Source organism: Rhipicephalus sanguineus, chromosome 4 (assembly GCF_013339695.2).
Source record: "Rhipicephalus sanguineus isolate Rsan-2018 chromosome 4, BIME_Rsan_1.4, whole genome shotgun sequence".
Lineage (NCBI taxonomy): Eukaryota > Metazoa > Arthropoda > Arachnida > Ixodida > Ixodidae > Rhipicephalus > Rhipicephalus sanguineus.
Window position 1 is genome coordinate 186,094,381 of NC_051179.1, and position 27,432 is coordinate 186,121,812.

The window sequence follows — 27,432 nt, forward strand, 5'->3', positions numbered from 1 at the left end:
CAGCAGCAGAAATAATGCAGACAGCTAAAAGTAAGGATAAAGCAGGGCTTACGTTGCCAGCACTTTAAAGACATATTGTCGTAAGCAGATCCCCCAAAAGAAGCAATACAGAGACATAGGTTATGTGTGGTATGGAAAAGGACAGCTTAGAAAGAACTTGTACTAACAATCCAACTATGATTTGAAAACTCATTGAATAACAGAAAAGGAGACGTACGCCAAGATAGCTTCTGTTAAGTGAATGCTTGTTCTGTTAAATCCAGCATCGGTGCCGCTGGTGCTATAGCTGTTAGAATCTTATTTGCGTATTACTCAAACTTGCATCGACGAACTCATTCGAATCACCGATGTATGAAAGCCACGAGACGCAAAGCAACCCCTTTCCTTGCATTCTTCAGACTTCGTAACGACGCACAACGCAAGAGAAACTTCGATAACGACACTACAGCGGCATCAGAATTTGTGCAAAAGACACCGCACGCGTTGGAGTACGCGGCACAGGATAGTAGCTAAGAGCCAAGTGCCATAGGACTGATACAAGTAAAACGAAAAAAAAAGGAAACTGTCAAAACAAAACGTCTGGGCGTAGACGTTTGCGCGTTTGTCGAGGCGACACGAGCGCCACCACATGACTCTGCTCCCTGAATAGGGACGCTCAGAGCTCATCACCTGCCCTCGCTGGAAAACTCTGGCGGAAAGATAAAATACTGTCATTGTCTTTAGTTTTAATCTGGTGGCTCAGTGGGAGCAGTATCAGCTTGAGTTCAACCAACGTTTTTGTTTCGCACCGCGGTGTTGCGATCGCGGTATCTTGTATCTTAAGATACAAGATACATTCTTCAACGTATCGGAAATACAGATACTGATATACGTCTTGCTAGACGTATCGCGATACAGATACAAGATACCCAAAGAGTATCTAAGATAGTATCGAAGATGCATGTATCTTCGATACTGCCCAGCACTGGACCAGGGCAATGACATTTTGTGACTATCACAGCGCTGCGCAGACGCTCCATTTCAAAAAACCATTCCAGCACCTCTCTCCTGCACCTGACCAGTTCTTTATGCCCACACAGTGATGTAATCTAACTAGGCTTGTGCGAATATTCAAGCACTTTGAATATTCGAACGAATATTACACTATTCAAATTTGCTTCGACACAAATTCAAATTCTAGGAAATTTCGAAGTATTCAAAATGAATGAATAGACCTATACAAACCGCATGTTACCCCCTGTAAAGGTGGTTTCACTGCAGCGGAGGGGTGCTATGCCGTGAATACTCCTATCCAGGGGAAATCCGCACTGCCGCAAAGCCACACTTCAAGGTTAAATGAACATACAGTAAAACCTCGTTAATTCAAAGTCACTGGGACTGTGCAAAATCTTCAAATTAAGCGGGTTCTCGAATTAACCAACCATACAAAAAACGGGATGCAAGGAACTTTGAATTACTGGAAGTAATCAGAGGTGGTCGTTTGCTGCGCCAACTAGCTTGCAGCTCCAAGGGTTATGTTTTCCAGCAATACCCGGTCCCAATTCTGCCGTTAAACCGGGGAAACGGCGGGCCTCGCTGCTGCCTGTGCAAGAAAAAAAAAAGAAAGGGGAAAAAAATCACGCCATGTCCACGAAGTGAATGATGATTGAGGAGCTGGCTCGGAGATAATCGGGTAAACCGGGAATGCTCCGTACAATTCCTCTACTGTCATATAAAGACGTCACACGTTGTTATAGTAGCGATTGTGGTCAGGTTGTTGTCGAACCTCAAGCGGTCGCAGACCTTGCAGCTGTGGCCGAACGTGTGGTCGAGGAAATCGAGGAAATGTGGCTTTGCCTGCGTTAATGTCATCATCAAGGCGCTTGAAGAACAAGAGGAAGAAGTCTTTTCTTTCGCGCGAGCTTGCGCATGCTGCAGTTGGCTATGCTATAGTATGTGGTTTTGCCTGCGTCATCATCGAGGCACTCAAAGAGCAAGAGGAAGAAGACTTCTCTTTCGCGTGAGCTGCACCTGTAGCGGTCGCCTATGTAACTAAGGTTACGCTTACGACACGGGACATTGCCCCAGCTTAAGAACCTGGCGAGCCAGCTCCTCAAACGGTTTCGTGGTCAACTGAAATGCGCACCAACGGAAAAGAAGCCGTGCTTCACTGCAACACAGTGGTAACACGCGGGCAGCATGTTACCTGCTCCTCGCAGCGTCAGCGCATCATGATGCAACCATTCGCCCATTCTTTCTGGTAAAATAAAGAATTTAATAATGACCAGTGTGACGGAATTCGCGATGCGTTCTGGGTGGAAAAGATGATCATTGAAGTTTTCAAACTAAGTTTTCGAAGTAGGGGCGTTGCAGACGCCTACTTCGAAAACTCCGTCAGCAGTGCAAGTGCACAAATTGCCGGAACAACCGTCAATCGGAGGTTCTCATACACCGTGCATTCCGTCCTTTATTAATTTCTCTATTTTCCCAGCAAAAATGGGTAAATTATGACGTGCTGACGTTGTGAGAAGCATGCATCATGCTGCCCGCGTGTCACCGCTGTGTTGCAGTAAAGCATGCCTTCTTTTCCGCAGGCGCACCTTTCAGCTGACCACGAGACCGCTTTTTTTTCTTCTTCTTCTTGCGCTGGCAGCAGCGAGGCTGAGATGCTTCACTTGTCACTCATTAGTATCACTACACTGCATTGCCTTGTGGCTCCAAAGGCCATGGTTTCTGCGGATTTGCGGCTAAATCGGAAATTGGCACATGGCACCCAAAGTTTTTTAATTAACCGGGCTGCTACTGACAGCCGCTTCAAATTATCCACTCAAATTTACATTGCAAAAATCCTTCAAATTATGCAGGATTTCAAAATAACTACGTTCGAATTAAGGGGGGACATGGTTTTTAGAGATAAGATAGGTTATTTCTTGGCCAAATTAGATGAAACTGCACTGCTTTGTTCAGTTTTTTTAGCTTTATTTAACTATCCAGTTATATTTTACACAGGTCAATTATTTCCAGAGATAATTAGTAATCTCATTCTATTGCTTGCTGAAACAATAAAAAATTATCTATGCAACATAACATCATTATAAACCCATATATAGATACCAGAAAGCCTAAGGAGAGCAACGCTGCAAGCTGATTGGAAATCGAACAACTACTTCTCAATTTACAGCACTAATGAGTTCATGGCCTACACCTAGCCAAAACAAGAAAATTTTAAACTAATATAAAAAAAAAATTGGAATTGCAGATTGAAAATCTGCTTGCAGCATTGCTTTTTATGCACATTTAGCTAGGTTGTGCAAAAAGAATTGTAGCTCTAGCTGTCCTAGGTTGACTTTTACAGAAGAAGCAAACAAGGGAAGCGGCCAAAATCTATGTTTTGAGAAAATGAGCAAAAAAGGTTAAAACTTTATTTAGCATTACAGAATGAAAAATATCAAAGGCACACATACTTTTAGTGATTAATATGCACCAGGCATATAATCAGACTGATTGTTAGCATGAGCATGCCTTTTTTTCAAGTTCTGCTGCAGCGAGGCCGCTTATCAGTTCAATGACGGTACCGACGCCAATATGCGACGAGTGTCCGCGCGTCATCCACGATCCGTCGTATGACACGGCGATGTTTCCCGGGTTGTCCACGTTGAGTTCCGCGTAGATGTCGCGAACCGAACTCGCGCACTCACTCATGAGTTTCGAGGCAGCAAGAGTAGCGGCAGGTGTTAGCTTCTTCTTCACGTACGCCTGCCACGTTTTCGTGTGGAGGCCGCGACGCGATATGTTCATCATTGCAAATATGTCGTTAAAAGCAGTCTGTTTGTTGCCAGTAGCCTGCATTGGGCGGGTGGCGAGCACGTTTACTGTGAATGGACTTATTTTCTGCTGTCCGTCGACGCGCGGCGAACTCCACTTTGACGACCCGTCACCGCAGTTCACACACTAGCTCAAGCTTGACGGCAAGGCCGTATTCCTGCTCGCCTCTCCTGATCTCGGTGTCTCCGTTGTAAATCTTGCACTTTAAATGCGATATTATCAAAGCATTTACCGCCTCCAAGTCCAGGATGGTGAAGGTCGTTTTATCAGATGGGGGACCCGCGGCGTCCGCGCGTTTAGCGATAAGGCTGCGCTTCCGTTCTGTCGCCGCAACAGATGAAATCTCTTGCAGCTTCACTTCTGCCTTCTTCTTGTCTTCTACCTGTTGGGGCTGCAGAATTTGTGTGTCGTGACGCACACGGCCGCTTTCCGCGACGTTGTCGGCAACTGACGGGCTCGTAGGACTAGCGTCCGTTAGGCCTACCGCGCTGGCGTCAACGGCCGCTGCGAGTTCGTCATCCTCGTTGTTCTGGGTCGTTGCGGGGCGCTTCCTGAAGTTCTCGGCTAGCGATCGCCTCACCCGCTTTCCGAATTTGTGTTTGGTGCAGAACTTCTTGATGACAGGACCCATAGCTGTAGGCAGTCGACAACACCAGGACAAAATGGCGCACGCTCACGCGCGTCTCGGCGGTGAAGCAGACGCCGGAAACGCCGCTTGGCGAATCGGATGCCTAGATTTTGTCACGTGCCCCAAGCAGCCAATAGAATCGCGCGCTTGTACTTCTCGATGACGCGTTTTTGCTAGAAAACCAATGAGCAAGGCGAGCCAGCGGTGGCGGGAAATTGAAGATGAAATACGGCTCTTCCAAACGAGATCAAGATGGCCACGATAGCCCGTGTGTACCGGCAACGGTTCGGCGCGGAAAGAGCGCGATTTTAGCGTCAATTTGCGCTCAGACAAACCTCATATTGGTGTTACAGATTGATTTTACGGCGGAAATAATGAAAATAGAAGCTACAAACTTAGCAGACTTGTGCAAAAATAGATATAGATTCCGAAAATGTCAGCTTCAAAAAGTCGATTTTTTCGCGATTTTCGGCCTTCTAAGACCCGTGTCCCCCCTTAATGAGGTTTTACTGTATTACCCTCACATCGATTTCTTATTTTTTAAGTTTAAGAGATCGTTATACCACCTTATATGCTCTAAGTAGTATAGTAAATTGTAAAATGTCACGTATTTTACAGGTTATAACTTGTATTCCACCGAAAGTCAAATCCTGCTACTACTCAAAGTTGCTTCCACTTTCCTTTGAACCAAAAAGAATGACATATGCATACGCCTTGTTTCAACTTGAAAAATATTGTGCAGGTTAGTTGGGTCATAACAAATATGCTCATTTTTCTTTATAATATGTGATATATATTACTTGAATTCGCTTCGAAATTATTCGACCAAATCACTATTCGCTTTAAATTCGCTTTGGACCTAAAATTTACTATTTGCACAAGCCTAAACCTTACCCATGGGCAACATTGCAACCTAGCAGTACACGTTGCTGGGCTAGTTGGTTCAGTTCACTGACTAAAGTGCAGAAAGTATGGCCTTTCTGTGCCTTGTTCATTGACAACATTGCGTAGCACTGACTTCATCAATTGGTCCTTTGCACTACGAAATGGCACCCTAACCCTGCGGTGATGCAGTTTTGGCCGTGCAGTGCACAGTTTCATTTTCCTGCGTTGCTCTCTACTGTTTTGGTAGAGCTGAGACTACCGGGACAAGGGTATTGCCAGAACGAAAGGTTCTGAGATTTGGAGGCATCTCAGAACTTTACCACTAGGGGAAGGACGCATGTGTCGTGGCATATTTGTTTACCTTGCCAGTGCCTCGCACCTCTTACACTGCGCTTCCTCGCCACGCTGCTCTGACACAAGTGACCCAGAGGGTAAGCCTCGCTCAGTTGGCTGCGCGTCGATGACGTAAGCGCTGTCATTGTGTTACGTTGCTTAAGTGGTCATAGTCATGGCAAAGGGCTACGCGTACCCCTCTTCGCTGCTGAGAAGGGTGGGGAGGCCAAGAATAAACCGAAACCAGCTAAGACAGGCTGCTTTATACCCTGTAACTTCCTTATTACAGCACTTATTTGCCAAAATCCTTGCGACAGCACGTTGACATCATACAAGTGCGCAGTTATCTCTCCATTAAAAATTTTGGACTGCGAGGATGTTTACTGGCCCTTTAAATGTTTGTCATTGACATGGCTTCACAAGTTTCTTGTGCTACGTGAGTACAGTAGAACCTCGTTTGTACATTTCCAAAAAAACTGCAAGAAATAAACGTATAATCCGGGAAAACGTACGATCCGAATCCAGTAAAAATTGAGGCTGACAAGCCCATATTGAGGTGCAAGGGCAAAAACATTTATTTCTCAGAAAACATAGAGGGACTCTTCGATTTTCGGACTTCTGGCATCTCGCTGTCACCCAGAGGTCAGCCACCTACTTCAGGACCTGACAGGAAACAACGTCGTGATCATGTGTGTTGAAATCCCGAGACAACCTGGATATTGCTAAATCAAACGCTGGGCCAACCAGCGTAAAGGTGAGGAACTGCTACCGCCATGGCAGCAAACGAAACTTTGCACTGCGTGAGCGTTGGTTCTTTCTGCATTGCCGAAGAGCTTTCTGCATTCCTGAAGGTTTTCCGAAGAGCTGAAGCGATTTTCTCGAGCATGTGAAATCGGGATACGATCACGTGCAACTCGCCCCATCCGAGAAGAAAACTGCCACGCCGCTAACGGCTTAACAAGCTCAACTCTGCACAGTGCATGTAACAATCGCGGTACAACATGATATGCGAAATCTCACGAAAGTGATAAGCGCCCCCGAAAGTGACAGCTGCTCATGGTTATCGCATGCTACGTCGCACACATGTGCTGATCGGTTTGCGTTCTGTCTTAACTTTTGACATGCGGCGGTATGTTCATCACCACTCGCAATCGCGCACCATCTCGCACGGCGGAACGGGCTTTAAAAGATAACGCCAGACGTTATGGCAACCGAAGGTGAAGTTCCCAAGCGCCCGCACTGCAGTCTGTCAAGTCCTCACAAAGATGGCGGCGAGCGCGCATCGTCTCTTTTTGGCATCTGGTAGCCAGAAACCTTCCAGATATCTTCCAGAACAAATTTCCTGGCAGGTTGGCTACCCGCAGGTAGGCAGACATGTCAGGCCAGAGAAAAACTAACAGCGACTGGAAGTGTGCCGCACGGTGGGCAGAGTAACACGAAAACAAACACGCTCTGGGTGAAAAGTGGAGGAAATGGCGTCTTATCGGCCATATACACTGCGCACAATGGTGGTGTTGCTATGGTTACGTGGTTCCCGTAGGTCTCGTAGACTGGAAAAACGACAGCCTCCATTCTTTGTGTGTGAGGATTTTGACGCCCAGAGTGACTGCCTGCCTTCGGGTCGGTGTGTGGTTGACAGAGAGCTGAGGCAATGGCTGAGGGGGCGATCGAGCAATTCTGAGAAGACACAGAGGGGATGATCGAGTAATTCGGAGAAGACGCGGAGGGGACAATGAGTAAAGCAGAGAAGGCACGGAGGAGGGAAATTAGGCACTGTGGAGAAGCCGCCGTCACCGCGCGGCGGCAGTCTGCCACTTAGCGCTTCACAGTACACAAGAGGGCCCTTTTTGCACACCTGAATGAGAGTTTCTGGCTGCATAACGTATCATGTGACCGCACTTTCCCGTGGTGTTAAACGTTGCTGCTGAATAATCGTATTTTCTGGGAACGTATTAACTGGAACGTATTACACACAGCTCTATTGGTTTAGTTTTTGTTTTCGCGATTGTGAGCTTAGGAGACGGGAAATCGTACTAAGCAGGAACGTATCAACGAGGTTATACTGTATTCGCCACGGTGTTCTGGTGGTTATGGTGCTCGACTGCTGACCCAAAGGTCGCGGGATCGAATCCTGGCTGCGGGGACCACATTTTGATTGGGGCAAATTGCTAGACATGTGTATTTAGATTTAGGTGCATGTTAAACAACACCAGATGGTCAAAATTTCTGGGGCCCTCCACTACGGCGTCCCTCATAATCATATCAGAGTTTTGGGACGTAAAACCCCAACAGTTATTATTCCAGTCAACTTCCGATTTTTCGGACGCCCGATTTTCCGGACATGCTCGAAAATTCGGACGCTTTCGCGGCACCATCACCAGCCCCATAAACTTCACTGTATTAGAACGTCCAAAATTTCGGACGCTGAAGCTATTCCGCGTCCGATTTTTCGGACTTTCTGCCCAAATTGAAGGTCTGAAAGGCATTATTTGAAGCCCCCACCTCTGCCGCGTCTATTATCTCTTAGGTTCGAACCAGCGCTTTCGCCAGTCGATCTGTTTGAGACAGTAGCAGAGTCCGAAAGTCAGCTTTGCCGCAATGCCAAAGCGTTATGGGGTGAAGCAGACCAGAAATTCAAAGGGGCCGCTATCCCGGCGCCGTGCGGCGATGTTACGGATAAGCATCGGAAATGCACAGAGGCATGATGGCAACAGCTGGCAAAAGCGCCAGTACGGCTTAATCGCTGACAACCCTTACGATAAGCATCTTCAGTTAACTGCGCAGTAGTGCACGTGGCCTAGCGCAGTTGCATGCGTACTGCACGCATTTAATAGGCGAGAACCCAAATGCGCCGCGCCGCCATTATTCCTGCTGCCTTTTTTTTTGTGCGAGACCGCCAAGCGCCCCGTAGACGCGTTGCCTTCGCGGACGAAACCAGCTCGCCATTGCCGCGCCCGTGTGCGGTCAGGAACTAAGTGCGCATCACGAACCCTTTCATGATAAATGCGTGCGTACGATATAGCAACAGTAAAGCGACAGCGTCAGCTTTGTTGGCGATGTGCTGCACACAATTAGAAACGATCGGCTTGACACGGCAGTAATACTGGTATCCGTGCATAAAAAACATTAGAATTGAATAAGCGAATCAGGGGTGTGTTCGGACATCCTTAATCCTTTTCTTTTATTTTCATCCGCCAGACAGTCTCATCACTTTTGCCGGTCCCATCAAGATTATCTTGTGAGAAGTGAATGGTATGATTGACATGGTGTATTAGTTGTGATGCTTTCGTTGTGAACACTGCTGCTCATTTTTTAACACGAAAGTGTTTTATGTGTTGGTCCACCAAGAGTTTTATGACGTATTTCTGTCACGGAAATACGTCAGCAAAATGAATGCCATGAAATGGCAAAGAAAAAAAAAACTATTAAGAAAACGTTCTGCTGATAGGAGTCGAACCCATGACCTCTCGGTCCGCGACGATGGCTGGCGGACGTTTAGCCCACTGAGCTACCGCCAAACACATAATGGAGGCTACATGAACGCGCCTTTTATCTTTCACACTTTCCTCTCAGTGCCCTTGGATGAATGGATGGATGCTATGAGCGTCCCCTTTATAACGGGACGGTGACATGTGTGCCACCATGCTCAAAAAAAAAAAGAAGAAACGCGCTGTTGCTACAACCGTCTCATTCGGCGTGTTTCCAATAAAGTGTAATTTCGTCAATGCTTTAACACACCGCGAGGTGGTGGCGTTAGCCAAGCCTCACTCGTAGTATCCATCCATGTCAGAAAATTGCTCTCCAACGCTCGCCTGGCTGTCACACCGCGTTCCCCGCTCGCCCTGTGAGAATTACGGCCAGGCTAGAGGGAAGACACGATGCGCGTAGCGTTTCTCTTCGCGTTTCACGGCGCTTTGAAGGAGTGCAGATCGAGTATCGGTGTTTACTATGTGCTTGTCGATGCCATATTTGCGTAGGATTCACCATATGCGGTGTCCCCGTATATGTGAAGAACTTCAGCTACCGCAAAGGGTTAAGTCATGATCATGGGCATTAGTCGTTGGTATGGAGATGTGCCGCTAGGCGTCAACGTGAGTGCGTTCACATAAAGCGGTGCTATATATGCCAGACAAGAGTAGACATTGTGCAAGCTCTCATATACCAATGCTCTATGAACAATCAACTACTTCTGTGATGACACGTTTCACTTTCGTGTTATACCATTTCCTATGACAGAGGGATCAGCCATCTTTTTTCTGTTCATTTCTAACTCTGTGCAGACATCAACATGCTGCTGGAGCTGCAGCTTGCCCAGAAGATGTTCTCAGCTGCATTGATGGTGAGTCGACCATGTTCTCTAGTTGAGCACAGCAGTGATGTGTTAGTACAATGTTGCCATGGCTACTGTCACATCTTTTGTGAATTAGGATAGTGATTGAAAGTTTTTGAATTTTTTTAAGCCTTCAGAAAAACAACAATTTTTCTAGTACAGTGGAATATCAATAAATGAAGCACCATCCTCGTGTTTAGTTGGTTTTGTATTCATGCACCACTGAATCTAATGTGGAGCTATTGGTTTTGCGACTATGGGCATCACTAAAAACGAAATTAAACAGTGCAGTTGAGCCGCACGATCAGTGGCACTGCGGTCTACAGTGGTTCTCCGAGTTTCTTCTGTAGGCTGGGGTTGATCCATCGCGGGGCTCACGATGCGCCCATGACAAGCGTGAAAGTCGTGAATGAATTACCGTATTTACTCGATTCTACCGCGCCCTCGATTGTAACGCGCACCCGTTTTCCACGACCAAAATAAAAAAAAGTAATACATCGATTGTAACGCGCACCCATTTTTCGTGAGGGAAAAGAACAAAAAAAGTCCGTAGGAGTCAAACTTCGCACATTCAGAAGAACAAGTATTTGGGTTTTAAAAGAACTGAACTTTCAAAAAAGTAAAACACAAAGTCAAAAAGCGGGCCTTGCCGCTAAAACTGTCACCACTACGGCGGCGATACGAGTAGTGTAATGGATCAGTCCTCGTCGCTGTCGGACAACTCCTTGTCGCTGTCAACACTCTTCGATTTCGGGAAACCGGCCCTGCTTTGGTCCACTGAAACCTTTTCGTGAAACTTTGCTGTAAAAAATCTTCTGCTTCTGTTTGCGCCAGTCTCGCACGCACGTTTCGGGAACTCCGAACTATATCCGAACGACCGCGATGCGGCCCGATTTCCGTCCGTCTCTCTGCACATGTAATAACTATTCTTTTAAATGCGGCATTGTGGTACACTCGTCGAGTATTTGGAGTCGGCACTTCCAACCCGTCGATGCGAACGCAGAACGGGATGACAATCTCCTCAGCACACGTACGAACTGAAAAAATGGCAGAAATGGCCAAGGCGCTACAGTGGCTAGAATAGGGAAGTGTGAAGACCGCGCCGCCTGCGCTGACGCTCTCCACCGATGCCTCGACCGGCGCTGTCTAGGTGGCGCTGGTTGTAGCTTACACGTCGCTCGCTCGGCTCGCTGCAGCGAAGCTGCCATGTCAAGGCTGATTTGTGGCGGATATGGTTTTGTTTGCGCCGTAAATTTTTATTAGTGTCTCTACTATAATGCAGGGCGTAAGTGCCTCATAAAGAAATGAAATTTGCGGCAGATATTATCAAACATTATCATCGTATGGTATGACCGTACGCACAGTATCATAAGTGAAGCTTTACATCGTTCGCATACATCGCGGCCAGCTGAGCTTGCCACTGCTTGCGATCGTTCCTTGATGCTGAGAAATGTAACTCATTATCATTTTGGGGGGATTGCCATTTCACAAGGTTATAAGCAACCTCAAGAAGCACTACTATGATATTGATATCAATTTTTTTCATGTTGTTATACAGTATATCTATTTTGCATGAGATAGTTTTCAAGAACTTAAGTATTCTTGCGTATTCACAGTGGATCGGAGAGCATTTTACTCTTCTTACACAATTTATTTAAAGTTGGGGGAATCAAAGTAGGGAAGAAAGCTAGCACATGACAGGGTGATGCACATAACATCGCCCTTCGAAACTTGAAGTGCTTTGATCTTTCTCTTGCAGAACTTCTCTGTTTGTTTAGAGTTTCGTGAAGAAGTGAAGCCGTGTGAGAACAAAAAACTTGATTATGTTGCTCGTCAGATCTTGCTTGTGTGAGTCGCACACTATACGGATGGTACGATCTGCATTGAGTTAAGAAGTTCAACGATAGTGTCCCTTTAGAGCTTATTATAACTGAACCACAATGTGAGTGTGTCCTCCAGTGCCTCCACAAACGAAAATAGTTCAGGTGACAGGTACAAAAGCCCTCCAACATCACAGAATGCTGTGAATGACGCAAGATCCATATCTGCGTTCTCGTGGGATTTGAGCACCTGCTCAAAACAGTCCTGGCATTTCGTTGCCATAAGTTTCCTCCGTGCCACATAGCCGGCCAAATAGTACACCAGTCTTCCGTCACTGACTTGCACAGGATACACATGGTCAGAAAGGAGAGTCGATGCCTGTAGTACACTTGAATCTTCGTCCAGGTTTCCAGTGTCCAGTAAATTGTCAACATGGATGGCCACTTCATCAGTTCCAACTAATGACGTAAGTGTGTCACCTGCACAGTTGCCCGTGTCTGGTGCTTTTACCAAATTGCAAAAGCTAAGGGAATTCACGGCAGTAAGGAACTGGGTCGATGTGGGATGATCATTGCACCCGGATAACTGACGAATCATCCCGAATAGCTTTTCAATTGGATCTCGGGGATTGGAACGGCAGCATTCTTTTCCAAAGGCTCGTCTGCTCTTGGTATATTACGCTGCCACTGCTGGAACAAATGGTCGTCTTTCGGGACTCCAAACAATGAAAGCTTCTGCTTGCACGATTTGTACCCAGTTGAGCATCTGGGCACAAAACAGTGGCTCTGACGTCTGCTCATGGCACACACTCCGTAAAAGACATAACGTAAACACGACCAGCAAATATAGCACGAAAGAACAGCGTAAACAGGCAAAAGGATCACGTCTAACCGGCGAGTTCCAGCATTGAACAACGTGCGCAGCCTGAGAGCCTGACGTGTATACGACAGCGCGCGCCACCTAGCGGAAACATCGCAAGGCGGCGTCACTACCTCCCATTGCAGCCGCTTGGCGGTGATCACACTTCTAGTATTCTAGCCACTGTAAAGGCGCGTAGGAGGCGGCCATTTTGAAATGTCGATGGCAATACGATAACCGAGTTTCTTTTTTTTTTTGGTACTCGATTCTAACGCGCATGCGATTTTTGGACTCGTTTTTCCGGAAAAAAGGTGCGCGTTAGATTCGAGTAAATACGGTATAAAGTAGTGGCATCACAAAAGCGGTGCTTGCTGCAATGGATGGCATCTCAAGGAGTGCAAGGATCCTTTGAGCAAAAAAAAATGCAGGACATTTGTGGAATGAACGAGGCTGCAGTTGGCAAAGCTTGAGAATCTCAAGCAGTGCTTGGTGTTATGATGAGGAGGGCCAGAAGTGATTTTGCACCAATTGATGCAGTGCTAGTCACTTGCTCTCAGTGATGTGTGAGTCAATGACTAACTATTTGTTGTAACTTATTTCTGCTATTTGATGTCATTATGTTATACAAAATATTGATCCTACGCTTGGTGTACTAACTGGATTTTAAGAAAGCACCTTGTCTCCAATTCGTCTCTCAGTAAAGGGAACTTTGATGAATGGTGCCCATTTCCTTGGGGTTTCATACATAGAGAGTCCTTTGTATTTCTTGAAGATATTGTACATTTTCTATACTGCTTCCTAGTACTACTACTTTTTCGGTAGAGATATGCTGAGTTTCGATCAGCTATTGCGCACAAGCCGTATGCACCTTCTTTCGTTTTCTTTTCACTTTTGGGCTTAACCACAGTCCAGAAGACACTAAAAAGAACTTGGAGGATGATTGAGCTTCGCCTTCAAGAGTAGAACGCAGTAGCTGGATGGGGCCCCGTTCGCATCGTCTTCTCATTCGCTTGCCAGGCTTCGATTTTTGGTGGACACCTCAGTTGTGCCACAAGAAAAGGAACATTTGTGCACTGAAGATTCTTTATTACTTCTTCTAACTAGTGTTTCTCTAGTGCGTTAGTAAAATGACATTTTATTGCGAAGAGAATAACATTCCAGATTTTAGTACCATTGAATCATGTACGTTATTACTAGTAATTACTAGAGTTGTGTGAATAGCAAAATTTTGGGTGCGAAGCGAATTCGAATACAGTAGACTCTCAGTAAATGGAAATCTCTTAAACGGAACTGCTGCTTAAATGGAACAAGTGCTTCTGACAAGATTGGTTTCGTACTTGTGTTCTGCACCCTTGTTCATCTCTCAGTAAATGGAACTCCTGTTAAATGGAACATATCTTCCTGGTCCCTTCAGGTTCCGTTTAATGAGAGTCTACTGTAATAAAGATTGAGTGCGAATCGAATTGAATAATTTTTGAATAATTTTCTAATATTTCTCAAACATTTTTCAAATACTTCGAAGTGAAATTAGAGAAAAAAGTTGCAGGGTATCTCTAAGTATGTTCTTATGGGATAATAAGATATATGATTACTAGAGCTGTGCGAATAACAAAATTATTGGCATTATTGTCTGTTAGTTCTCATTATTCTTACGAGATAGCAACATGAACGTGTTTCTTTTTGCTAGGTTGATGAAGCACTGGCAGGGTGGTGTTTCATAGTTGTCTTATCAAGAATGAGGCAATGTAGAGGCCGAATTATATTTATGTACATGATTTGGTGCAACCAAGGTGTTGCCGACAACACTTTACACGTGATAGGCAAAGATGCCATTTCCTCAGCCTCTCCTCCTCTTTCAATTGCTGTGCAAGCCCAACTGATGTGGCGGACAAGGGTGTGCTCCCTTCAAGTCCGGAGTTCCAAATCTGCCTCGTAGACGTTGATATATAAGAACATCTGAAATTTTGTCCAATTTTTCAGACTTGCTGCCCAAATTTCAGGTCCAAAACAGCATTAATTGAGCACCCACCTCTGCCACATCTTTCATCTCCATGTTGAAACCAGCGTTTTCTTGAGTATTTTAATACATTTGTGACCGTAGCGGAGCTTGAAAGGCAGCTTTGCCACAATACGGGGGTGTGATGAGGTGAAGCATATTGAAAGTCTAGGGACCACTTCCAATCGGACGTTGACTGTATTTGTCTTTGGGAAGTTCGAATGGCTCGAATAGTAAAATTCCAGTGCAAATCAAATCAAATGGCAAACACTATTCGAAAAATGTTTGAAATTTCGAATATTCGCACTCCCCTAGTAATTACTGAAAGTTAGCTCTGTAGTAAAATGACAAGGTAGACGAAACAATGACACGTGAACAGTGTGGTTGTAACTGTCAATAGTGTAAATGTGTTTGGCTAGCTTCAATTTCCATAACAGGTCAAAGGGAAAAATATGTGCACATGCAGAACTTCTGGTCTAGTGCTGTACCTGGCCACTTGCGGTGATGAAAGCACTGCCATGGTGCAAGCCTGGCAAATCACAAGAAAGCAGCTGGGCATTATAAAAAACGAGCTGCTTACAGCCTCTTGTGGGTGTGGCTCATACAGCGAAGCGGGCTACATCAGTGACGAAGTTGGCGCTGAGTTTTTCGTTGTTGCAAACTGCTCTTGCATAATGGACATTTTTGAGCTCTTGTTTCTGATCAGCTCAGTTCAGTTTCAGTTCAGTTTTATGTCCTTAAAGGCCCCCATTCAGGGGTGTTACATAAGGGCTGGGGGTGGGTTTACAAATATAAATGACAAACAGCGAAGATTGGCAGATGATGATGGCAGATGATCAGGGAGGCATTCCTGGAAGGTAGATGATGAGGCAATTGGGACAGTGGCATAGGGCAGGCCGTTCCAGTCTGAAGCTGCTCTGAGGAATAATGAAGCAGAAAACGTAGTGGTGCGTGATGGCGGGTGGGCAACTTGAAGTGGATGGACTGGTGTTATGGGAAATGCGTGAGGCAGCTGTGATATATGGGGCTTGATTGAGAGAAGAATAAAAGAACTTATCATAAAGGGTAAGGCTAGCAATGCGGCAACGATAAGAAAGGAGTGATAGGCCGGATTCATATTTCAAAGGTGAAATGCTGATGTCATGTGAATATGAGGAATGAATGAACCGGGTGGCCCAATTTTGAACGCCACCACTTTGCGAGTTTCATGACAATGTGGATGAGCCACCTGCAAAACACAAGCGAAGGACATCGTGCTTGAGCAGGCGGCAGCTATTACAAAGGCTGTCACGCCAGATGCCTACGATCCATTTACTGCTTGATAAAATTTTATCGCATGTGGGAGTAGATAGTATTACCATGAGCGTCAATGCCGTCTTCTTCTTTACATATTTAAAGGTATTGTGCCTTGTTAAGCAAACAGTGCAGCTAAGGGCAATAATATGCATAATAAAGTAATGGATAATAACAGTAATTTCAGCTCTGCCTTTAACTTCATTATAACAAGGTATGAGTGCACATTCAATTTTGCCAAGACCAGCCAAGCTGTTTGAACTGTTCATCACTTTGTGACTTAAAAGGTAAAAGTTCTTAGAATGATTGAAATTCAATTGTATATGGGAAGTTTCATCATGTTACAACATACCACAGGCCCAATTTTATACAGAATGGACTATGCGATAACATCTTCCTTGCTGGATTATTACAGTCTGTTGTAAAGGGCATCAGCTGTAGCATCGCAGATTTGCTGTGCGTTTTTTTTAGACCATGCTAGCAATAGTGCAGGTCATTGTATTGTGTTACTGTCTTGACGGTATACTCTAGAACTCAATGTAAGAACAGGGCAAGTGCCAGTGGACATCTCTTTTGTTAACATAAACAGTGTACTGATTTTTTTTCTTATTTTTCAAGTCAATTGATGGCATTGTTATGGGACGTCATCGCTTACTCGGAGGAGGTCATGTGGGCTTTTCCTGTTCGTGGATGGGCACGCATGGATGCCGCAAAAAGAACCGGTTGTGCCATTTACAGCTTGACTGTAAAATGTGCTACGATACTTGGCAACAACTTATCTTGACAGTGGAGGGAAGGCTACGGAGGTGGGGCTTCCGCACGTTCATGTTGCTTCGCAAGTAGTACGGCAGCTTGCAGCTGATTTCACTTTTGCTCACTCACATCGTTAATGTGTTTAGAAAAATATATACACAAAAAATGTGAATGGGAAAAACATTTTGATTGTTAAGTGTACATTTTAGTGTCATATTATGATTATATTTTTCTTGGAGAACTCAACAGTGCCTTTGCAGCTGCACACTGACCCACTACATCACGTATTATGGCATGTTTACTTTGGAAAACGGGCGTGCTGAAAAGGTGGTGCTAAGAAATGGAAAGAAAAGGAAGGCATTCTTGCAGAGTGAACGATAACGGTATGTTACCTACGACTTCCTGCAACTGTTAAAGTCTCATAATAAATAAAGCAGCATTTATTTCAGCAAGGCAAATGAGAAAATTATCAGTAAACTTAAGTACTATTTTTTGGCGCAGTAGCAAGCATGCATTTCGGTTCTGTAGCTTCCACAGTACTGCCAAGAAATGTTGTCGCCGAATCTAGTATATATACCTGTGGCAACACTGTGTAGGCTTCAAAGTGTGCGCCTCAACACTGAAGTTTTTTAAGCATGGAAAGGGATACTTCAGATTGACATATTTCTTGTACAACTACCACATCTTGGAGTCGTGTTGAAGTTTGTTGCAAGTCTAGACTCTTGAGTGAAACCACATACATGTGAAATTCTGCAATGATAGAGAGTGGTGCAAGTTGCTGGGCATTCATGGTGCAGAAAGGCAAGCATTCTAAACATGGATGCAAGCACAACAACCAAAATAAAAAAGAACACCAGGCATAAGGTACACAGTCTGGTGTTTGCTTGCCCACAGCTTCATCCTAAAAAGATTTCTGCAGGTTCCATCAGGTCCTTGCAGGATCTAGGAGTTGACACTGTCTGCCTTGCTTGCAGGTAATTTTATCCTGTTGGTGAATGCAGGTTCTGCACAGTCACTGCGGGGTGCAACTGCTGCCACTGCCTGAAGGATGTGAGGAACTCAATTGGGAACTGCTCACAGACTCCTTGGCGGCCTTTGAGAGGTACGTGGGCCGGCGTAGGACTGCTCTTTTTTTTTATTCACTTTCAAATCCAAGAGGAATGTAGTGTTCAATACTGACATACAGAAGACATTACATTTCACTGCATTGAACTTTAGTACCATAGAACTTTGTTTTCTTCTCTAGGGAATAAGCCTGAGAGGTGGTGGTTCTTGACAACTTAGTGACGAAGCCATTTTGGCTGTTGGCCTTGGCCATGGGAAAAGCTCATTTAGCTCAACTCTCTCTAGGACTGTGCCCCTTAACCATCTAGTACATTTAGCTTAACGGACTTTTGCACGACATCAGCCTTTCGAGCATGTAATCTAACCTTGTTTTCTTGCAAGTTAGCCATTAAATGATATGCAGATCTCATGATATAGTAATGAGCGCAGATTGTGTGCATTGCCTACCCAAACATTCTCTGTTGCTATCATAGGTTCTTTTGCTAAAGGGTAACTAAGGCTGCATTGTGGAAGCATATTAGTGTCACTATTGCATCACCAGTGCCCGTCATTACCATCATATACCACCACGAAGCTCTTGGGGAGCCACAAACAGAATGCTCTAGTTCTTGGCTGTGCTGGGCTTCTACCAATGAAGTATACTCGGCGACAACTTATCTTGACAGTGGAGCGAAGGCTACGGAGGCGGGGCTTCCGCACATTCGTGTTGCTCCGCAAGTAGTGCGGCAGCTTGCGGCTGATTTCGGTTTTGCTCGCTCTCAGTTTAGAAAAACATATACACGAAAAATGCGAACAGGGTGACATTTATATTGTTCAGTGTACATTTTCGTGTCGTAATACGAGTATATTTTTCTTGGAGAGCTAAAGAGCACATTTGCGGCCGCACACTGGCCCACTACGTCACAGACGCCATGTTTACTTGGAAAACGGGCGTGCTGAAAAGGTGGTGCTGTCTAAGAAATGGAAAGAAATGGAAAGGATTCTTGTACAGTGTTCTAGAAGTTTGTAGTGCGCTCACTGAGCGGCGGAGCGTGACGCACTTCATGTCGCCGCCAACAGGCGGCGCGGCTCCCAGCGTCACCTGAAACTTTCCGGCGGATTGCTGGGCGCGGCTAGCGCGCGTTGCTGTTTTGCGCGCAAGAAAAGTCAAAGTTACGGTGCGCAATGCACGGAGCTTCTTTTGATGCAACTTTTCTGTGAGTTGTGAAATAAGTTACTGTCGCTGTGACTGATTTACGAAGGGTGGGCAATGTTTTAAGCGGCTATTGCATAGATTAATGCTCCTCCACGTAGCCGCTGCAGTAACAGATAGGGCGTGTAATTGGGGGGTTGAAGTTTTTTTTTTTTTTGTCCTGCTGATCGATACGATTTCAATGCCCTTTCGCCACTGTAACGATCATAGCGACTTCACTCTCGCCTTTCGAGCCCCACAACAACGCCTCACTTTTTTTTTTTTTTTTTATTCGCATATGTGAGCTGAGGAGAATCTGTTGCTGGGCCTGTTGGTATACATACTTGAAGAAACGAAAAAACCAGCTTACGGACGCTTACACAAGAAGAGAAGACACTCGCTAGAACTAGCAACAGGTTTAATGAAACCACATAACGTTCCCTGATAAGCCAAGCGCGCATGCGTCGCACATAAAACACGTGTGATTCACAATAAGAGAGAATGACATCAGTAACCACATTTTTTAAAAATAAGCAATCTCTTTCTTTGATAGTGACAGATACAGTAATTCATTCAATCACTTCCCGTTCGTATTAATTGCGTGGTTTTCTTACCAATAATTTGCGTGCCTTTCAGATCAGGAGAACAGCCGCACACCCGGCAATGAGCAGGCAGATTTGCTCCTCCTCCTGGCCTGATAGACGTCTGAACTGATTTTATTTACACAAACCCCTGCCTATGTATGCGCAAATGCTTGCCATGATTAACAATGCAGAAATGGTCACGACCAATAAACAGCCGACGACGACGTTGATCTAACAGGCACTGGAGCATCCCAAAAGGAGCCCAATCTAAAGTGGTTGCTTGGGCGAGTTGGTACGACATACTTCACATAAAGAACAGCGCTACAAACGGCAGACGGACCCCGTCTGTGTCCTTCTTTCTCTTATCCGCCGTTTGTAGCGCTGTTTTCTATGTGAAGGAGCCCAATCCCTACGGGTCTCCCGCTTCCTAATGACAGCTACTTCAGTCTCCCCTCTACATCTCCTTTTTCTATACGAATATGGTTTTGCTGTCACCACCCTCCTGTTTTGTTATTTTTTTTTATTTTATTGTTACCGCACTTGACTACGCGGTCACTCCTAGCTTCTTTAGGTCCAGCTGTTTTTGTTGTCAAACGCTGCCCCAGCAATTTCTCTGCACGTACGCTGTATGCCCTATGTGCACGACCGCCGGAGGCTGTAGCGCGTCCCTTCCGTCCAGATGCAGCGGCGGACCGTCTTTGAGACAGTTGCAGTTTGCGGACAGACACAAATGCCGATCCTTCAGAAAAACAAGCATACGTAAGTGCAGCAAAGCGGCACGCGTGGTGCCGATCGACAAAGGTCCTTCAAACGAATGAATGGCGTGAACATGCGCTGCAGGCAGGGGCGTAGCCAGAAATTTTTTTCGGGGGGGGGGTTCACCCATACTTTATGTATGCTCGTGCGTGCGTTTGTATGTGTGCGTGCCTATATACGCAAGCAAAACTGAAAAATTTCGGGGGGGGTTTGAACCCCCCCAACCCCCCCCCCCCTTGGCTACGCCCCTGGCTGCAGGGGAATCAGCTTAAAAGAATAAAATGCTCGACCCCCTCCTACCTCCATTCTTTTTTTTTTTGTGGTCTATATTATGTGTCATTGTGGTGGCCTTCTTACCGCCTTCAACTACGCGTTTGTTGATCCCCCCGGAACTACATCGTAACCAGCGTAACCCCGACCAGGGGACGCGCTTCGCACCCCGCAAGAGAAGTTTTCAGGAGAAACTGGCGGCAGCGCCCCTGGCGGGCGCCCAGGCTGTCGACGCGGAGAGGGCCATGGCGGCGCGGCGCAGGGATACGGCAGTGAGCCCACTGCCCCATTCTAGTACACTGTAGATTCTTGCAAAGTGAACAATAACTGTATTTTACCTACGACTTCCCGCAACTGTTTGAGTCTCATAATAAATAAAGCAGCATTTATTTCAGCAAGGCAAATCAGAGAATTATCAGTAAACTAAAGTACAGTGGAACTTCGATTATACGTCCCCCGGTCCTGCGACGACCCGCGTTTTACGACGAATTGGCTTGGTCCCGGCAAAACCCCCATAGAAATAATGTATTAAAAACCTCAATTGTACGACGCAATTTTACGCCGGCCCCGCCTCGTACGACGCTTTGCTGGACTGTCCGAGAAAAAAAAAGACCTACGATGACGCGGGCTGGCACGCAAACACACCGCGGCCGGGCGAAAAAAGTCGGGAAACCGAGGAACGGAGTTCGTATCCGCGCTGCCACCACAGGGCCTCTTCAATTTTTCGACACGCGGTCGGCCATAGCTAGCCAGAGCCAACGTTGGCCGGAGCCAGCCGGAGCGCATTCGTTTTGTCGCATTGCACTGCGCACTTCCGTTGTCGCCTTTTTTTTTTCTCTCTCTCTCTCTTCTTTTGGGTGGTTTTGTAGTGACCGTGACCGTTGTGACCGCAGTGACCGTTGTGAGCAGATAACATGGCAGATAATCTCGAGCTCGCTTTCTAGTATACGATAACTTTCACTACATTTCGTTGTTGAGCCAATGTTTGCGACAGCCGCGGGAACCGGAACTCGCCGCTGTCTAGCTACCAGAGGGCTGGGGCGTTTAGCCGCTCGCGATTGGTCGAAGCTTGCAAATCGAATAGGCCTACTGCCGTGCTGCCATTCAGCCATTCCTTCACGTGTTTGCCTCATCGGTTGGTTGTGCTGCGCCGCAGCTGCTGTGTCCACGTGCAAAATTTTCTGTGTTCGGTCATTGGTGTGCGAGGAAGCTTTCGAACTTTTGGTTGCGAGTGCTGCGTCTCGCAATGTCGCGGAACCGAAAACCGCTGACGCTCGGAGAAAAGCTTCGCATAATCGAGGAGGCAGAGAAGCGGAACGGAGCAACAAAGGCCAGCATTGCCCGCGACCTGAACATTCCCGAGTCGTCGCTGAAAACGATCCTCGCGAAGAAGGACAGCATCCTACTAAATGCGGCAAAGTTCGGCCTGAACAGGAAGGCCGCGAAAGATGGCAAATATGCTGCCATGGAGAAGGCCCTCGTTGAGTGGTTGCGTCAGGCCCGCAGTTCAGGAATCGCCGTGGATGGCGCAATTTTGAAGGAGAAGGCTGAGACAGTTGCATTGCGCTGCGGCATTGACGACTTTAAAGCCTCCAATGGCTGGTTGGATCGCTTTAAAAAACGCAGTGGAGTTGTGTACAGCCGCTGCTGTGGAGAGAGCGCGTCAGTCAGCTCCGACACTGTAGAAAAGTGGACTGCATTGCTGCCGGAATTGATACGGGAATACAAACCGTCCGACGTGTTCAACGCAGACGAAACTGGATTATTTTATAATATGCAGCCAGAACAGACATTGGCATTCAAAGGAGAGAGCTGTCACGGGGGTAAGCGAAGCAAAGAGCGTCTTACCGTATTGCTTTGCGCTAATGAAGACGGCTCTGAAAAGCTTCCTGCCCTCGTGATCGGCAAGTTTGAGAAGCCGCGATGCTTCAAGAATTTGAAAAGGCTGCCGTGCCAGTACACGTTCAACCGGAAAGCCTGGATGACGGCTGCTATGTTTTCTACATATCTGCAGCAGCTGGACTCCAAAATGGGGGCTAAGAACAGAAAGATTCTTCTTCTGCTTGACAATGCGCCATGCCATCCATCAGATATGTCGCATTTGAGAAATGTGAAAGTTGTATTTCTGCCCCCCAATTGCACTAGCCAGCTGCAGCCACTTGACGCTGGCGTCATCAAGTGCATGAAACAGAAATATCGGAAGTTTCTGGTGCAGCGTCGGCTGGCGGGCATGGAACGCAAGCAGTTGGATAAGAAACTTTCTGTGCTTGACGCAATGCACTACATTGCTAGTGCATGGGACGCAGTCACGCCAGAAACTATCGCCAACTCCTTCAGGCACTGCGGCTTTAATAGAAGTGGTGCTTGTTCTACCAGTGAAGCTGCACTGCCTGTTGACGATGAACCAGAGTTCGGCAGCCTGGAGCTGCCTGGATCTTTCGCGGACTATGTTGGTGCCGACGACGACGTTGCAGTGTGCAGTGAAGTGTCGCTGGATGACATTATCGAAACTGTGCGTCCCGACACTGCGGGAACTTCCGACGAGGAAGAGATGGACGACGCTGCAGAGGCTAGCGTGTCCGTTCCGACTTACGCGGACGTGTTGTGCTACGTCGACCACATTCGGCGGTTTGCTTGCGCACGCGATGAGATCGGCGACTTGCTGCCAGATGTTGCAGCTATCGAAAGAAAGCTGATGCGTCGTGGCTGGGCAAACTCTCAGAAGAAAATCACAGATTTTTTTAAAAGGTGAGAAATAAAGGTTCGTTCACACCTCCGATAAAATGCGTGGTTGTCATTTTTTCAATTAATTTAATCTACGTTCCTCGGAGCAGCGTACGTTTGTGCCGCGGACTTTCTTAGGCATTATGTGCCCGCTGTTGTGGGGCAAAAATGACCGTCACTGCCTATATTCTCGGTTTTTCGATTATACGACGCCCGGATTATACGACGATTTTGCGCGGTCCCCTGAAAGTCGTATAATCGAAGTTCCACTGTACTATTTTCTGGTGCGGTAGCAGGCATGCGCTTTGGTTCTGTAGCTTCCACAGTGCTGTCAAGAAAAGTTGTCGCCGAGTATAGTAACGACCGCACGGTCTCGCCTGCCACCATCACATCACACTGCAGTAATGATTCTATTCCTATACTATGGCTCCTCGCACTTAGTCATTGGCTCCTGGTGATTCACCAGAAATGGAGGGTAGGGAACGACTAGGTGGTAACAGACACAAGCAAAAAAAGAAATAATAGCGTTATGCTGGCCCCTTACAGTTGAATCCAGATTAGAATGTAGTATAACAAACTTAAAAAGTGTTTCACTTTTTATAACCTCAGCTCTGTAGGGCACCATTTGCTTATAACGAAGCATTTTTATAAGAGATATTAGTATTTAACAGTTTTACTGCTTTTGCAAAGTACAGCTAAGGCAATAAATAACTTCAGTTAAAGCTCAATATGTATAACAAACTGCGATATCACAAAATTGTTCACACAGTGGACTCTCATTAAATGGAACGTGTAGGGACCATGACAACATGTTCCATTTAACAGGAGTTCCATTTACTGAGAGATGAACAGGGGTGCAGAATTCAAGTACGTAACCAATCATGTCAGAGGCAGCTGTGCCATTTAAGCAGCAATTCCCTTCAAGAGATTTCCGTTTACTGAGAGTCTACTGTATAACTTGGTATTTCAGCTTTTATAACTTCGTGCCCATAGAGCATGGGTTCTCAAACATAGTTCCACAGAACCCATGAGTGCTATCAAAGGCCCTTTAGGTTGCTCTGGGCAGTCTGAACGAATGCAACCCACTCCCGTTTTACCCCTGTTAGCACCTCATTTTTTTTTTACTTTCACAAGAAAATATCCATTGCAATTTGCATTTGACGACGCCATTGCAGAATGCGTGCAGTTTATTTTCGAAGCCGTTAAAAATAAGTTCTTTCTAAGTTAATAATGCTAGTTTGGTCGACATGCCACAGCGATAACCAAACTGCTGTGGAGATTGTAAGGAGTGTTTATCACAAAAAGATGAAACTCGTTTGCATATAATTTTTTCTAAACCTTTGGAGATGACAGGTAATATAGCTATTGGTCTGTAATTTGAAAAGTTATTTCTGTCACCGGAATTAAATACTATTATGGTCTCTCTGGCGCGTTCCATATCTTCAAGGAAAATACCTGAGGACAGACAAACATTAAAAAGACAAAAGAAAAATACTGGTGACCAGATGTCAAGAATATACTTAATGGGCCTGGTTTCTGTTCCATCAATGTCACGAGCCCCGTAATTTTTCAGGGATGCAAAAGTTGAATATATTTCCTTGGGAGTTATTGATTCCAGAAAAGCCGTTTTCGAGTCGGGAGCATCCAAGAACGGCTTTACTGCATCACAGTTTACACTAGATTTGGATGAGACTAGTCGTAAAATGCGTATTAAATTTATGAGCTAAGTCTTTGCCCTTTATTTTTTCATTATCAATTGTGAATTCAAGCTCATCATTTCGAGGAGAACCATTATTAATCTCTCGCCAGACTAAATTCCTGTTGCCAAGTTTTTCATTAAAGATGTTTTTGAAGTAGGTATTTTTAGTTCTGCCCAGAAATTTTGTCACGGGGTTTCTGAACTTTTTAAAATTAGAAAGATCACTTTGGTTCCTCGTTTTTACAAATTTGGCGAACAAAACATCCTTTTTCTTAACCAGTCTATGACACTCATTTGTCATCCAGGGTTTTCTCGACCTTTTTACCTGTTTCAGCTTAAAGCAGTTACGATAGGTCAACTTAAGTACAGTATAACCTCGTTACAACGGATCTGTTTATAACAGACATTCGGATATTGCGTACCAATTTGCGGCGTTACGCCGACCTCCGTATTTGTTCCATTGATTGAGCTTCGTTTACAACGGATTCTGGTACAACGGACATTCGGATATAATTGACTAAAATGTCAGGCCAGCAAGGTGGTCAGGACTCCTTTAGAGCGGACTTTTCTACCACGGACATACCAAATTCAATAACTTCCGACTTCAAACATCGCTTAGCATACTTTCGGGACGGGAAGAGCGCACCGCGGATATCGACGTACCGATTTAAGAACGAAGGCCGCCGACCTCCGGTCTGTGAATGATCAGCTATGCCTAGCTGTAGCGACAAAAAATCGGCACGCAGCGTGCTTGGTGTTGCGTTTTGGGACGCTGACGCGCGAAATTGCTAGCCGCTGCCACCGCTTCTCCGAGCGGTCGCTGCGCAGCGAGCTTGGCTGAGGGGTCCGCTGTCGATGTGCAAAATGCCCATCCGCAGTTCTGAGGAGCCAGCGGGCGATGCGATTCGTTGCTTGCAACGAAGGACATTGCGGCTTCTTCGCTTTCACATGTCCGCTAGCGCGATGTTCTTGCCCGCAAAGTTCGGATTGTTCACGTACATCGGCACCGTCAGCGGAGTTAGGCCTAGCCACGACATCGAGTAGAAAGCTCAGTTGCAATGTGCGCGGCCGCAGTGCCCGATATTTCAGAGTACGTCATGCTCGATTGCGAGTTCAGAAAGTTGTCCCGCTGTGGTCTTCGTCATAAGCTCTGAAGTGCTGATAAGAAGAACCTAGCTCTAACAGCGGGTCCAACGAATACGTTTGCGATGTTCGCGACGAGTGCGGCGCGCTATCGTAATCTGATGATTGAGCTTCCGCTTGCGGCTGCCAAACTAAAGCGTTCTAAATTATCGTCGACCCGTGAACACAGAACGAGTGCGAACGCGTCACTAAGTTGCGCAATTTTCGACAGCCGCGACCTCGCGACGCACAAGCAGCAGACGACGATCCCGCAGCAAGCATCACGGCAGAAGCAGCCAATCGGAGGCCTTGAATTGAACTTCAAACATGTGCTTTTTGTACGCTTGTTACTGAATGGAGGAGCTAGCTGAAACGGAGAACTTGAACACGGAGAAATGCTCTTCATGACGAGCCCAGAATGGTGGCGACCGGTTGCGCCGTTGCCGAGCTATAATTTTGAAAAACGCTGTTTTTTTTTGCGATTTCCGCAGTTTTATCCAAGTCGGCAGACGCAAAAAAAATTTTTATAGCACTTCTACATAGTTTTCAGTGAAGATATTTTGAAATCAGATAGAAAATGGGCTACGAAAACTGAAAATGCGATTTTCCAAAAATCAGCTTTTTTTTTTGGTCCCCCGTTAAAAATAAGACCATGTTTGTGACTCGTAATTCTCTCTGGTTATAACAGACCCATTCAGCGTTTACATAAAAGTCTGTTGTATAACAGTACTTGGATTTTACATACTCCCTTTACAACAGACCAAAATCCTCTTCATTATGAAGGTCTGTTGTAATGAGGTTATACTGTATACCCATAAAAACGTTGTACGCTTGCTCAGCACTCGTGCATTCAAACACTGGGTTCCAATTTATGTTTGTTATTTCACGTTGAAATGCATCTAAATCGTTTGCGTTTATATCTCCTATAGTGTATGATTCAGTTTTTTGTGGTCAATTTTGGAATTTGAATTGGGTTTATAAATCGTATAAATAGGAAGGCGGTCACTGATTCCCGATATAATCGTGCCAGGCCTTACGCAGTCATCATCATTGTTTTTAATAAGTAAGTCTAAAAGGCTCGACGAATTACAAGTCATTCGTGTCTGTTCTTGTATGCCATTCTTGCAATGAAAAAACATGAATAAGCGGAGTCTTATGAGCGGAAAATGTCAAAACACGCAGTAGTTCCATGTCGCAAAGCAGTTCCGTAAACTCGCACAAAAATTGGCGAAGCTTGCACTGAGCAGCGCAAGGCTTGAAACAGCGAAACTGGACGATCCCGAAGACTAATTTGGTTGCTTTAGGTTGTCCCTAGGCCTTAGCTAGGTGATGAGGGTTCT

At 45.8% G+C, this 27,432-nt stretch overlaps 1 protein-coding gene across 2 annotated transcripts in view; it reads left to right on the top strand.

Moving 5' to 3' along the window:
• The window catches only part of LOC119390964 (general transcription factor 3C polypeptide 3), a 156,634-nt gene that overhangs the window by 61,527 nt on the left and 67,675 nt on the right, over positions 1–27,432 (top strand). For both annotated transcript variants that reach the window (XM_037658677.2, XM_037658678.2), the window contains exons 9-10: positions 9,931–9,989; positions 17,703–17,803. In XM_037658677.2, the coding sequence (XP_037514605.1) occupies positions 9,931–9,989; positions 17,703–17,803 (160 nt within the window). The remainder of the gene's footprint in view (positions 1–9,930; positions 9,990–17,702; positions 17,804–27,432) is intronic.